The sequence below is a fragment of the Balaenoptera acutorostrata genome, chromosome 20, assembly GCF_949987535.1.
Source record: "Balaenoptera acutorostrata chromosome 20, mBalAcu1.1, whole genome shotgun sequence".
In the NCBI taxonomy this organism is placed as follows: Eukaryota; Metazoa; Chordata; class Mammalia; order Artiodactyla; family Balaenopteridae; genus Balaenoptera; species Balaenoptera acutorostrata.
The window spans coordinates 52,010,718-52,024,542 of record NC_080083.1 but is presented as its reverse complement, the minus strand read 5'-3'; the positions used below and the strand labels follow the sequence as shown (position 1 = coordinate 52,024,542).

General features: G+C 51.9%; 1 protein-coding gene across 1 annotated transcript in view; it reads right to left on the bottom strand.

The window, feature by feature from the left end:
• Positions 1 to 1,501: 1,501 nt before the first annotated feature.
• Positions 1,502 to 13,825, bottom strand: part of NPLOC4 (NPL4 homolog, ubiquitin recognition factor) — a 56,625-nt gene continuing 44,301 nt past the window's right edge. Inside the window, exons 13-17 of the mRNA XM_007185858.2 lie at positions 12,414 to 12,485; positions 9,638 to 9,733; positions 8,368 to 8,484; positions 6,558 to 6,660; positions 1,502 to 2,928 (exon numbers count right to left, since the gene is read on the bottom strand). Of these exons, the coding sequence (XP_007185920.1) occupies positions 2,771 to 2,928; positions 6,558 to 6,660; positions 8,368 to 8,484; positions 9,638 to 9,733; positions 12,414 to 12,485 (546 nt within the window). The 3' untranslated portion in view covers positions 1,502 to 2,770. The remainder of the gene's footprint in view (positions 2,929 to 6,557; positions 6,661 to 8,367; positions 8,485 to 9,637; positions 9,734 to 12,413; positions 12,486 to 13,825) is intronic.

Here is a 13,825-nt window from a genome sequence, read left to right as displayed (position 1 = left end):
CCAGAAGCTAGGCTGGGCCTGCCTCTCCCCAGGGCCCCTTGGATATCAGTGGGCGGTGTTTCTTATATACTTGTTCAGAAAGCGATAAGCCAGTGGCCAAAGGACAGAGTGGGTTGTAAGGTGCGTGTGAAGGCTGGTAACTGAACATCAGGGGGAGCACCCCCTGGCTGTCACTCGACAAGTGTCCCCTCCAGGCCTTGCTCCCCTTGCATCTGTGCAAGTCTAGGGGCTTCTGGGCATTATCCTTCACCTGCTGCCTGGTGGAGTGCACCTCACCCCCCACGCAGAGGCCAGGAGCAGCCACATGGCTGACGGAAAAGGTGCAGAAAAGGCATGGAGGGAGGCCAGGCTCTGCTCCTCCAGTGGACGTTACACTGGGAGCACAGGGCCGAGGAGCCTGGGCAGGGGGAGTGGGTCTCTACCCTTCAGTACTCTAAACATGTCAGCAGAGAACAGTGATGTGTGGAGGGGAAAGTCATCAAGTCACCTGACAAGGTAGGCAAGTCAAGGCTCAGGGCAGGGAGAGGCCTTGGGGCCCAGGAAGGACAAACAGGGCGCTGGCGGTCGCTTCAGGTGCTTTTATTGGTTCAACTGCAGGGCTGGAGTCCAGGCAACGCTACTGCAAACCCAACTGACACACACCTGCAAGGCCCAAGTGGGAGCACTGGGAGCAGACTGGTTGGTGGAGGCCGGGCACCTAGTCCCCCCTCGCTGAGCTACGGTGCCTGGTGCCTGGTGCCTGGTGCCATGAGAGGGTGTGTCCACACAAGGGCAGGTAGGGTGAAGGTGGAGACGGGGGCCTCTCCCCTATGCAAGAGGAGATGGCTAAGCTGCCTGGGCCCGAGCCTGCTGGCAGGGTACCCCCACTCCTTATGTTGACCCCCGACTCTCTTTGGACAAAATAAAGTGCATTACTGAACAAAGAGTGACTCAAAACCAGAAGCAGAGAAATCACAACACTTTTTCTTTAGCTAAAAGACAAAAGGAAACGAACTATGCAGATGCCAGAACTTCAGGGTGAGTAGGACACTGGTCAAAGAGAAAAGGAAATTAGCTCGGTAGATAAAGACCAGAGCAAGTACAGGAGGAACGGCGGGGGCCGCGAGGTCTGAGGTCAGCGCCCTCCTGCTCCCCCTGCAGACTCACATCTGATCAAAGGAGCAGATGACTTGGGCCAGATGGTCCTCCCAGCTTGCTGGCAGGTGGCCACAGATGAACTGGGGAAACAGGGGGCTCTGCACCTCCTGCCCCCCAGAACAGATCCGCTGTAGCCAGACCCAACCCCACTGGCCACTTGGTGTCCCACGCCAGGTGGACCTGGAGTGCCAGGCACAGCCCTTGCCACAGGTGAACACATGCCCAAGTGCTCTCTGTTCACAGGCCAAAGGCGAGGGAGGGTCACACAGGCTTGCCTCCTGCCCTAGGACAGAGACATGAAGTCCCCAAGCAGCCTGTGTCTGGGTCAGCCTCTCCCATGGGTGGGTGCAGTGCAGCTCAGAGATACGGCTCTTGTTAAGGCAAAGAGGCATCAGGATGTCCATGGCTCCCGGAGAAAGGCCAGACCGGAGCCCAACCACAGAGGAAACGCAGGGACCCCAGAGCACATGCAAAGTCTGACCACAACCTTTGTCCTGGGATAGCCTGGACCCATACCTCAGCACAGTACGTACTTTCCAACGTCCCCGCAGCAGCCCCACAGCTGCTGTACTGTGGCCTGGCCTGTACCGGGGCCACATCACCGTGCCAGAGGCCAGGGCCCGGGCAGGGCAACAGGAAGGAATGGTGTGTGGGGTGAAGGGGACCAGAGCTTCCAGCCCTGCCTGGGCCACCCAGCTCACCCCATGCAGGCCTGGTCAGCAGTGCTGGCCCCCCAGAGAGGCTGCCTGCTCAGTGGGAGCCAGCACTAGGTTCCTGCTTGGACTACCTGGGTCTGCACCTGTCCCAGCCGTGTGGCTTGGCAGGAAAGTCTCAGGCACTGAGGTTCATTTGTGAGAAGACCTGACTGTGGGTCCCCCGTCCACCCATCCAGCCTGCACACACCTCCAGGGACTCATTAAAGGAGGGACGAAGGTGGAAACTAGTCTCTCACTCTCCTTTTATGCAGTTTTTATCTTAAAAAAAATAAATAAAAGTCTTCTTTGCAGGAATTACTGATAACTGTTATTACAACCAAAGCAGACTTTAAAATCCCCCCTGGACGCTGGGTGAGAGCAGGAAAGGGCGGGCAGCAGATTCACCTGCAGACCAAGCGGACGGGAGACCAGCGAGCCCGTGGCCACGCATTTCCACCGCACGATGGCTACTGGAAGGGGAAGAGGTGGCCCTCACAGGCAGGGTCTGCCCCAGAGCAACGGGGTACAGAGGTCACCAAGAGCTCCCAACCAAAAACATGGGAGGGGCAGGAACCAAAAGCATCCAAAAGGAAGGAAAAAAGAAAGCTGGATGGTGCCAGCAAGCCCTCCCACCCCCTCAATTCCAGGTGATGATTTAGAGGCACCTAGTCCTTCTACCACAGTGGGAGCTGCTGCAGGGCATCCGGATGGGGCCATATGGTGCCTCCAGCAAGAGACTGGTTTCAGCCCACAGAGCACCAGCCTGGCTCCCTCCCTCCAGGGAAGCCTGGTGCTGAGAAGCTTCATGGGTCAGAGACCCCCAGGGCAGCCGCCCCCGCCTCGCCTTCAGGGCTGCCTGCGGTGGGGCATGGCTGCAACAACCCTGGCTTCAGAGAGGGCTAGGGTGGGCCCAGTCTGGGCAGCAGGGCCCAGGAGCCCTAGGTCCTGGGGAGGCTGCACATCTCGCAGTGGCCGGTGCCTGGCTGGTTCATGAAGGTGCAGTGCTGACAGGCCCACATGGCGGCCGAGGTGGTGTGTGCAGAGCCCCCGACGGCTCCGTACTCGTGGAGGCCTGGAAGCTGCACACCGACTGTGCCTGTGGAGCAGGAAGAGAAGCCGTGTTCATCATTTCTGTACTGGGAAGCTGTCCCACCCCATCTGAGAGCTCTGCACAGCTGCTTATCAGGGTAGGAGTGGACTCTAAAAGCAATTGCTGCGGGCGTGGACAGATGTGGCTTGAGAGCCCTACCGTGGGTCCCCTGCTCAAACACAGAACCCCGATAAGTAAAGCTGCTGTCTGCAGAGCGGAAAGCTGTCAAGTGTGGCCACTCATGCACCTGCCCACCCTCCTTGCTTGCTGTGTCAGTAGTTCCTTCCTTCTCACTGCTGAGCAGTAGAGCTCGGTGTGAACACCATCCCTGGTTATCTATCCCCCTCCTGATGGACAGATGGGTCATTGCCAGGTTTGAGCCATTGTGAACAAAGCTGCCATGAATATTCTTAAACAAATCTTGGTGTGGATCTGTGTTTGCATGTCTCTTGGGTAGCACTGGGCTTGCTGGGTCATCCTCACTGGGGCGTGTGAGAGCTCCAGCTGCTCTGGGAGCTCGTGAGCACGCGATGCGGCCGGTGTTTGCATCTCAGCCACCCTCAAGACGTGTAGTGGTACCTCGTTTAGTTTTCATTCTTCTGATGACTGATGGTGACCATCACTGTAATTCTTTTTATGGAACATCTTCTGTGGAATATCTTCTCCCAGTCTGTTCCTTGCCTTTTCAAGTTTTTGACAGCATCTCTCAATGAGCCCAAGTGTTTCATTCTGATAAAGTCCAACTGACCAATCTTTTTTTTTTTTTAATAAATTTATTTATTTATGGCTGCACTGGGTCTTTGTTGCTGCGCACAAGCTTTCTCTAGTTGCGGCAAGTGGGGGCTACTCTTCGTTGCGGTGTGTGGGCTTCTCACAGCAGTGGCTTCTCTTGTTGCAGAGCATGGGCTCTAGGCCTGTGGGCTGCAGTAGTTGTGGCACTTGGGCTCAGTAGTTGTGGCTCGTGGGCTCTAGAGCGCAGGCTCAGTAGTTGTGGCGCATAGGCTTAGTTGCTCTGCAGCATGTGGGATCTTCCCGGACCAGGGCTCAAACCTGTGTCCCCTGCATTGGCAGGCGGATTCTTAACCACTGTACCACCAAGGAAGTCCTGAATAATTTTTGTTTGTTTGTTTTAATATTTATTATTTATTTGGTTGCAATGGGTCTTAGTTGAGGCTTGTGGGCTCCTTAGTTGCAGCACGTGGGCTCCTTAGTTGCGGCAAGCGGATTCCTTACTTGTGGCATGCAAACTCTTAGTTGCGTCATGCATGTGGGATCTAGTTCCCCAACCAGAGATCGAACCCAGGCCCCCTGCATTGGGAGCGCGGAGTCTTATCCACTGCACCACCAGGGAAGTCCCCAAATGACCAATCTTTTATGGTCAGTGTTTTTCTCTGTCCTACCTCAAGGTTCTGAATATATTCAACTTGTTTTTTTGTGTTTGTTTTTTTACAGAAATCTTGCTTTATAGTTGTAGCTCTTACCGTTAGAGTCTATGACCCAGCCTGTATTGATTTTATATGTGGGGTGTACTGTAGAAGTCAAGGTTCATTCTGCCCACACAGATATCCAGTTGTTTTGTCACATTTTCCTGAAAAGGGCATCTCCTCATTTAATTGCTCAGGTGCCCCTGTTATCACCCAATTCTCTCCGTCTGGACCATCAGTCTATTTATTCTCATGCCAACAGCATCCAGCCTTAAACACAGCAACCTTTTACTACTGAAAGCAGGCAGTGCACGTCCTCCAGCTTCATTCTTCTTTTTCCACGATTGTCTTCTAGGCCCTCTGCATCCCCAGATAAATTTTAAAACTTCTTCCCCATCCTCCCCCTGCTAGCTAGCTAGCTAGCTAGCCAGCCAGCTAAATAAATAAACAAACAAATAAATGAATGACTGTATGTATGTATGTATGTATGTATATAAAACTGACATGTTAAAAATATCTTGTCTTCCAGTCCAGACAATGGGATTTCTTTCCCATTTGCTTAGCTCTTCTTCTGGCAAAGTGTTAAGTTTTCAGCAAAGAGCTCTTACGTAGCTTCCACTGACTATGTCCCGAGATCTCTCATGGTCTGTGACTCTACATTTGTAAAGGGTACTCTATTGCTAATTTGTGTTACCAACCCTATGCAGTGACTGGAATTCCACGAGTAGTGTTATCTGTTGACAGCATTTGACAATCATGTAGCACTTTTTTAGCAAAGTGAGTGTCGGTGAACACCAGGTGCTCTCCCAACAGAGGCTGCAGGCAGCAGGTCCAGACAGTGTCACCCTGCTGCTGGAGGACTGACGCCTGACTCGGGCTTGGGTTTCCTCCCACCCTGTCTAAGTATGAGGCATGAAGCCAATGGGACCCAGCTCCTATGGGGTCGCTAGCTTTTCATTACTGTCTAATGGGGATGGCAAAAGCAAGCCAAATGCTCAGACTGAAACCTTTCCTGATCTAGTTTTCCTTTCGCTCAACTGGGCCAATGCTTGTCCAGGATAACCTCTTAGCCAACCCGCCCCCTGTCCCGGCTTCCCTGTGTGCACTTTCTGGGCTGTGAGAGAGGGCTCCAAACTCCTAAAGCTGCTGCAGTGAATGTTTGTGTGTGAAGCATCTGAAGAATAACACCAGGGGCTTGGAGAGCCCAGTACGTGGGAGAGTTGGACCAGGTGCTGAGCTCCTGGCCGGCACCTCACCACTGTCCACCCAAGGACACAAGGCCGTGGGCGTCGCTGTGGGGAATTTGGTGGGAACAATGGGTGCTCTGTTTCGGAACGTGAGGGCAAGAAGAGTACCTGGCACGTCCTGCCCTTTTACTGTTTGGTTGTCAGAATCATATAAAAAGAAAACTGAAGAAGAACGACACAGTGAATACCAAAGCTCCTCAACCCCTGAGCTTCTAGGTACTTAATGTCGAGAGAAAATAAGAACCCTGCTGGACTCCCTGTGGCTTGGGTTCCACTGAGGGTTTCCTGGCTAATTTTGGCTCAAGTATCAGCCCACTAGATTGAGAAAATGTTTAAACACTTTTTTATATGTACTGTCATTGTTGTCTTCAGGGGGCGTTACAGTACTTCTCAAAGCCGCAGGGAAAAGGGCCGCCATGGTCACCCTCTCGAGCTCTCAGCTGGGGGGCTTGGTGGCCACGGCGCTGGCAGGGTGGGGGCAGCTCCCAAGGCTGACTGACAGAGGCACTCACCCGGGAGACACAAGATCCCCGAACTCTATTCTCTAACTCTTTTCCTCCTTATCCACCAAGAATGCTCTGAGAACTGATGGGAAAGGGGAAAAGAAAAGCCTGAGGAGTCCAGAAGGTCTCTGCACTCAGCACTTAGGTGAGTCTGAAGTTTCTGTTCATCTAAAACAATGACTTTCAAACTGCTCCTAAAATGCTTGAAGAATAGCATATCTGGTATGTACGTGTACAAAAATCCATGGAACTGTATACCCAAGATCTGTGGCCTTTACGCATATGTTATAGTGATGAAAACATCTGTGGACCCCGGCAGAGGTCTGCTTGTTCCTTTGCCCACGACGCTGTCAGAAGGCATCTGGGGTCAGGTGTCCAGGGCCCGGGAAGAAGTACTGGAGCCCTGAAGGGCAGGAGTTTGGGCCCTGGCAATGGGGACCACAGGAGGGTAAGACACTTACTGCAGAGCTGCTCGATGGTGGCCCACTGCTCAGACTTCTTCCACGTCTGGGCGAGCTCCTCATTTCTGGTCCTCACGGCCTCCAGCAGCAAGCTGATGCTGTCCTGCAAGAAGCCAAAAAAGAAGGTTCCAACTCGCTTCACTGACGGTAGATAGACTTGTTCACAAGTTTCTTTTTCCCCAACATCGAGACACACTTTAGAGGGAATTTCAAAAATCTCACAGGCTGTCACTATGAAATGCAAAACACCACACACTTAGGTTTATAAATACAAGTGCTAAATTCTTCCCAGAGATCCCCAGGTTGGCTGCTGTGCTACTCTGTGTCCCAGGCTGGCTGTGCTCCACCCCCCTAGGTAATCACAGCTCACAGCCCTTCTCCTGAGGGCCTGGGTGGATGGGCAGGAGCCTCATGGCCGTGAGGCCCACCCTCATCCCTCACACCCTCCTTGGCCCTCTGTTTTCTCCATCACGTCTGTATCTCAATACACTCTGCATCCTAGGCCTCCAGGGTCAAAGTGAAGAGAACTAAATAGTTTTTTTTTTTTTAATTACTTTTTTTTTTTTTTAATTATTTATTTATTTATGGCTGTGTTGGGTCTTCGTTTCTGTGCGAGGGCTTTCTCCAGTTGCGGCGAGTGGGGGCCACTCTTCATCGCGGCGCGCGGGCCTCTCACTATCGCGGCCTCTGTTGTTGCGGAGCACAGGCTCCAGACGCGCAGGCTCAGTAGTTGTGGCTCACGGGCCTAGTTGCTCCACGGCATGTGGGATCTTCCCAGACCAGGGCTCGAACCCGTGTGCCCTGCATTGGCAGGCAGATTCTGAACCACTGCGCCACCAGGGAAGCCCCTAAATAGTTTTTATAATGACAGACTTCGAAAGCCTTCCAGGGGCTCTCAGGCAGTATCTACAGAAAATGCTTCCTAACAAGTGACTGCAAAACAGTACACGTTTTCCAGGGAGAAGGCCCTAAGCTTTCACCACCTCCCCAACCGGAGGGGCAGCAGCTGATCCAGGGGCTGGAGGTGCAACTCTCTGCGCTTAACAGGGAAGGCAAAGCCCGTGAAAAGTTTTGCGGTGCCTGGTGTCAAGTATCACAAGTGGGTAGTTTGGACAAAACACAGACACAAGATATAAGAACAGCTACAGGCCACCTGACATAGAAAAGCAGTGGGAGGAAGGAGCCTCTCCTTTCTACTCTGTCACCACGCAGAAATGCATTTCCTTGGGTCCCAGGCAGGAAAAGGGCCAAAGTAAAAGGACAGCCACGACACAACCCATGCAAGGGGCTTCCCGGCTGGACCTGCTGGCCCTGTGCTGCTCAGAGAGCAGCCGCCATCTGTAACACTCGCCCTCATCTCCCCCAGCAGCATGTCTTAAAAACGCCAACTGTGCAGCTGTGTGCCTGGGGCCTGGACGCTGGCCAACCTTCTGGGCCAAGGTGATAAACTGGAGCTGATTCGGGAAGAGGGGAGAGAGATCGGGAAGAAACAGAGGCTGGGATTCTCAAACTGTTCCAACAGGAATTTTTAAATTGTTGGATCCCTCATGTTCCTGCTAGAAGGACACAGAGCTAAGTGGCCTCTGCGTCCCACGTGTTTCTAACAAACGGAAGAACTGTCCTCCATCACAGAGGGCAGACACTTTTGAACAAGCTGTTCCAGTGCAAACGCTAAAAGGGAAAAATTCACCTTTCTATCAAGGCCTTTGTCCAAAGCTGCTGCCCACAGGACAGGTTAAGGGGGACTTAGCTGCTCTGGTGCTGCCCAGCGTGCTCTGGTCTGAGGAGTGGAAGCCCACTTGGCCCGTACCTGCAGAGGCATGACGTCATTGGTGACCAGGAATAGCAGGAGGTGGAAATCCGAGATAGTGTCCAGGAACACGGATGAGGTGTTCTGGGACAGGTAGGTGGCCAGGCTGTGGAAGTCCTGGAGCGCCAGGTATGGGGGGAGACAGACACGAGCACCCGTTAGTCCCAAGCCAGAGTTGCAGGAGAGCCACTGTCCTACAAAGATGGAACTGAACACGTTCGGTGCTGATAGATGGGCCTCCCTGTCTCCTTCCAGAACCACATACTGGGAGCCATGGACAGAGGAATGCACAGTTGCAGAATAAGCTGTGGCCTCATCTCCCAGGAGAACACTCTCAGTACATTTGACTTATGGAAGAGTGTAAGCAACATGTCTGTGAAGCTGACCCAGCTGTGAGACATGTTCAAACTCACCTCTGGGGGCCAGTGGGAGTGGGAAGGGCCACTGCGGGGCTGGGAGAAGCCCCGTCTGTCTAGGTACATTGTTGATCCAGGGCAGCACGGTAGTGAGGAGTAGGAATTGGGGGGCGGTGGGGAGGATTACGTGACACTAACACTTTCAACAGGAGTGAAAGCGGGAGACTCATGAGTGCCACCCCAGTCAGTGGCTCTGCACCTCCACAAGCATCTGGGCAGATGGGCAGTGAGGAAACCAAAGCATCAGAGAGGCCTTGTACACTAATCACAGCTTCAGAAGACAATCTCACTGTACACATTCTTTAACCAGGCCCCTTTCTGTAGTGCCTGTTATCAACCTGGGATGTGTGTTCACAGACCATTGATGTGGCAGGACAAGGCAGTCACAGCAGTTCTGATCGGGCCTGATGTGCAGGTGAGAGCCAAGGTGGCCAGGCCACATGAGGCCCCACGGCTTGGATGGTGCCTGAGAAACATGGCAGGGTGATGAGGTAGGGGGCAGAGCACACAGCAAAGTGAGACACTGTCACAAAAGACAACGCTTACCAACAATCAATAACGTTGTTGGGAGAGGACAAAAACTGACCAATAAAACAGGCCCCCTGAGAATGGTCCTTCCGGCAAATCCATAGGCCTGAGGACTTACAGGGATTTGCCTCTGTGCTCATCCACTGCCCCTGCCCTGGGAGGGCTCATGTGATCAGCACTGTCTTAGAAAAAGGCCTAGCCAGGTTTTGTCACAAAAACAAATCAGGAGAGTCAGAAAGCTTGGTACTTTCGAGAAAAACAATAGTGACACTAGATAAACAAACAGTAGTGACTCTAAATTATGTTTCTAAAGACAAAGAGCTTACCTGTGTCTCACCCAATACATCCCGGTTTTCAATAGGAAATGGATTTTGTGAAATAGAAAAAGTATAAACTGGATCCTTGGGGAAAGTTGTTGTGATCTAATGAACGAAAACACAAATCTGTGATAAATTAATTGTGCTATAAAGAAGGGTGTGGGCCCTGAGCACACCCCTCCCTGGAGCCCTGAGCTGCTCACAGCAGCAAGAGTCCTAACTGTTCTACACTGAAGGGAATGCTTAACTATTAGGACAGCCCCTAAATGAAAACTCTGAAACTGTGACTCTGGAAGGCAAACGGAAGAATCATTTTTCATGACTGGTAAGATCATGGTGCCTGTGGGCAGGTTCCTAACTCCAGCCCCACTAGGACGGCCTCTCACACAGCTGCTCTCCTGCTGCCACGGGTGAACTAGACACTGGGCCACGGGTAAGAGCACAGGTGTGAGCACCATCTCAGGAGCTGACTCTGTTCCTGTCATCGGGTCTGGAGGGCATGTGCAGAACCAGCCCCTGATGGTTTTGAGAGCCACAGTGCCCTCCAGCAAGCTGGCTGAAGCCTTCTGAATTCCCAGGCACCACTCCATGGAGCCAGGGCATATCCAGGCAGGAAGAGAAGCAAGGCTGCTGAGATGCAGGCATGGCTCTCGCCTGAAGATGGCTGGAGTCAGGAGCTTGTGTCCAAAGGGGAGCCTAAGCCCTTCATTTGGCTCAGACATGCTTTAGTAACGACAGAGGGGATTTTAAATCCATCAATCAATAGAAGCTACAGGGACAGTGGCAAATGTGCAAGAATCAATACAAATACAGTTTCTCATTCCTCCTGGCAGATGCCCCTCCCCAAAAACGCACCCAAGTGTAAGCCATCATCAGCCATCTTTTGGTTGACACAGCTTTTCCTCTGCAATATAACACTAGCAGCAGCAGATTATACCTCGTCCAGATTTAGCGTAGCTATTCTGGTTCCTTCGGGACTATTTCTAAAGAATGAAAATGTTGCTCTGGCCTGTTTTCTGCATCAGTGAAGGCAGCGAGCTGTTCCAGGCCTGCTGGCCCAGGACCTGCTGTGACCGTGCCAGCGCTGTGAACGGTTAAGCTGAGCCATCAGCATCTCCCTAAATCGAGCCCCGCTGGCCTTTTATGGACGAGACCCCGTGGCCTCAGGGCACAAGGTGTGGCCTCGAGCACAGTGCCAGGTCCTACTGTGAGGCCTCGCTCTGTTCATCAGAGAGATACGGACGACCAGAGAGCCCATACCTCCTAAGGCCACCGTGAGGATCAAATGCACCCAGACACGTGGAGCCCGCAGAATGGGTGGCACATGTGGGGCTCAGTCTCAGCTGTTGTCATGATTCTAGAGATGGCAGAGGGGCCACTCTGCTGCAGAGGCAAGGCCTGTGGCCTGCTCTCGCCCCTCCCTTTGGAAAGCAGATAAAAGGAGTGGACCAGCAACAATAGTAGACCCACTAGTTAAGTAAATGTGGAATTAAGGGAAGTATCTGTTAGACCTGTAATTGCAACAGACCTTGGAGAGCAACAGAACCAAGGTTCACACGGCAGTCTGTGCACATCCCAGATGCCGGGGGAGAGGATGCAGGGTGGTGAGCACTTTGTTTTGTGCTCAAACCCTCTCCCTACCCAGCCTGCCTCGTCACCTAGCTGACGCCTGGCCACCTGCAGAGCACCTCTGCAGAAGCCTGGAAGAGCCGCCTGGTCATGAGGTTTAGTCATCAGATGCCCTGGTCAGGTGGGGGTCTGGGGCCGGGCGAGGAGCTGAGCACACCTGTCTGGGCACCTGCTCCAACCTCCTTCCACAGTAAGAGAGCGCTTGGGTATCACAGGGTGGAATGCTCTCCCATCAACCAAACACTACGGTGACAACCACTAAGGCAAGAACTTAGCTCCTTCGTGAAAGGAAAGGGATGGGGAGGCCACTGGGAGAGAAGACCTCAGGAAGCTGGCTTTAAATCACGCAGACTCCTCCTAAGTGTATGCTCCATCAATCTGTTTTCATCTTAATTACACCCTAGGTAGTCTAAAAAGCAGATGCCTTTATGGCCTAGGTAATAAATATGTTCTCGGGAGCTGTCAGTTGGAATGGAGCGTTGGCGGGCTCAGCTCACAGGGACCCACTGCTCCAAATGCAATGATACTTCATAGCGTGAATCATATGCCCATCCTAGTCCAAATGCAGCCCGAATTCATCCTGGCAGGCAGCAATTAGGAGATGAGCCGCCTCCCGTACCCTTTGGACAGAGCGCTGACTACTGCAAACGCATCAGGCTCTAGTCCTGCAGCACGCACTCCCCTCTGCACTGTGGCCACGTCTCCGTGAGCAGAGCACACCCCCAGAAAGGAGCCGAGACTTGGGGAAGGCGTGTCGGTACCAGGTACCTTCTTGGCTCCTGGAGTGCCCCCCAGGAGACCATGCTGCCCCCACGAGTGGGCCTCTGAGCTGTGGCAGCTGAGCTGTGGCCAGGGCAGCACCTGTGCACAGAGCCAGGGAGAGGCTCGCTGACCTCCAGGGGCTGCTTGGCCTTGTTGGTGGTCCTTTGCTACACTTTAGGTTGGGAGAAGTTAACCCTTTAAATTGTTTTTAAGGAAATAAAAAACTAAAAGCCCTTAAGGTTTCTAGCTTTTCAGGGATGCCAGGAGCTCAGTGACTCAAAACACCTCTGGATGCCTGTCCTGTGCAGGCAGAGGAGCAGGTATTCAAGCTGCCGCCCTTGCGAGGCCACCCCCCGCCATCCTGACCTCCAGTGGGGAGATGACGCACACTTACGTCTATGATCAGATACTCCACGGGCAGGGGGCGAGCCAGCTGGGTAATCTCGTTGCCAAACTTGTCTATGTCCTGAAACACAAGACAAAGGTCCAGGGCATGAGTGCAGGTGTGCCGACCTGTGACAGGTTTTCCATTCACATGCTTGTCTCACCCCTTAAATTACTACAATTCTTGTTGAAGTGTATGAAAAGCAGAGAGGAAAATGTGCACATTTTTGCAGTGAGCCCACCTTCCATCACTTCTTGGAGCTCTCGATGACGGCCACGACTCAAGAAAGAAGCCTTGGGGGCTTCCCTGGTGGCGCAGTGGTTAAGAATCTGCCTGCCAATGCAGGGTACACAGGTTCGAGGCCTGGTCTGGGAAGATCCCATATGCTGCGGAGCAACTAAGCCCATGCGCCACAACTACTAAGCCTGTGCTCTAGAGTCCGTGAGCCGCAACTACTAAGCCCACGCACCACAACTACTGAAGCCCGCGCGCCTAGAGCCCATGCTCCGCAGCAAGAGAAGCCACTGCAATGAGAGTCCCGCGCACTGCAACGAAGACCCAACGTAGCAACAAACAAACAAGCAAATACATATATATATATGTGTATATATATATATATACACACACACACACACACACACACACACACACACACACACACACACACACACACACACACACACACACACACACACACACACATATATATATATATATATATATATATATATATATATATATATATATATATAAAAGCAGCCTTGCTCTTGACCATGGGGGTCTCCACCCACCAGCCTGGTGCTAAAGCAGTGGAGACACAGACCCTGGGCTCCCATCCCTTCAGGCCACATCTGTGCCCCTCCTCCTCTATAAGCTCTCCTAGTCTCACACCTGAATGCTAACTCTTAACAACCTTACACACACCTCTGAAAACCCAACTTCATGGAAACTTAATCCTTATACATTAATAAAATAAACACACACACAAATCAGTACACATACACACAAATACGCAGACATGGAAAACCTCCACCACCAATTTGTCAAAGTCTAAACTTGTTTTTGCTTTATCAGATGCATGGAACATAAAGTTTAATTATGGGGAAAAATGGCCAGCATATGTTCATTAATCATAAAATGACAATTAGATCTGATTTATGTCAAACTTGCTGAGTTCAAACACAGCTCTAGAAATAAATTCATAAGAACCAACACTTTTCATTAAAGATTCTGCAAGAGGGGGTCATATTTTCTATATAAATCATCACTTAACATTATATAAATCATTCATTGAGTCATATATAAATTATACATCCATAATTTCCAATTATGGGGCCTTACATAAAAGTTTATGTTTATTAAAGCTCTCAGACCCTAATGGATGTCAAGCAGATCTCCCTGAGGCGTGCAGGTGACACAAA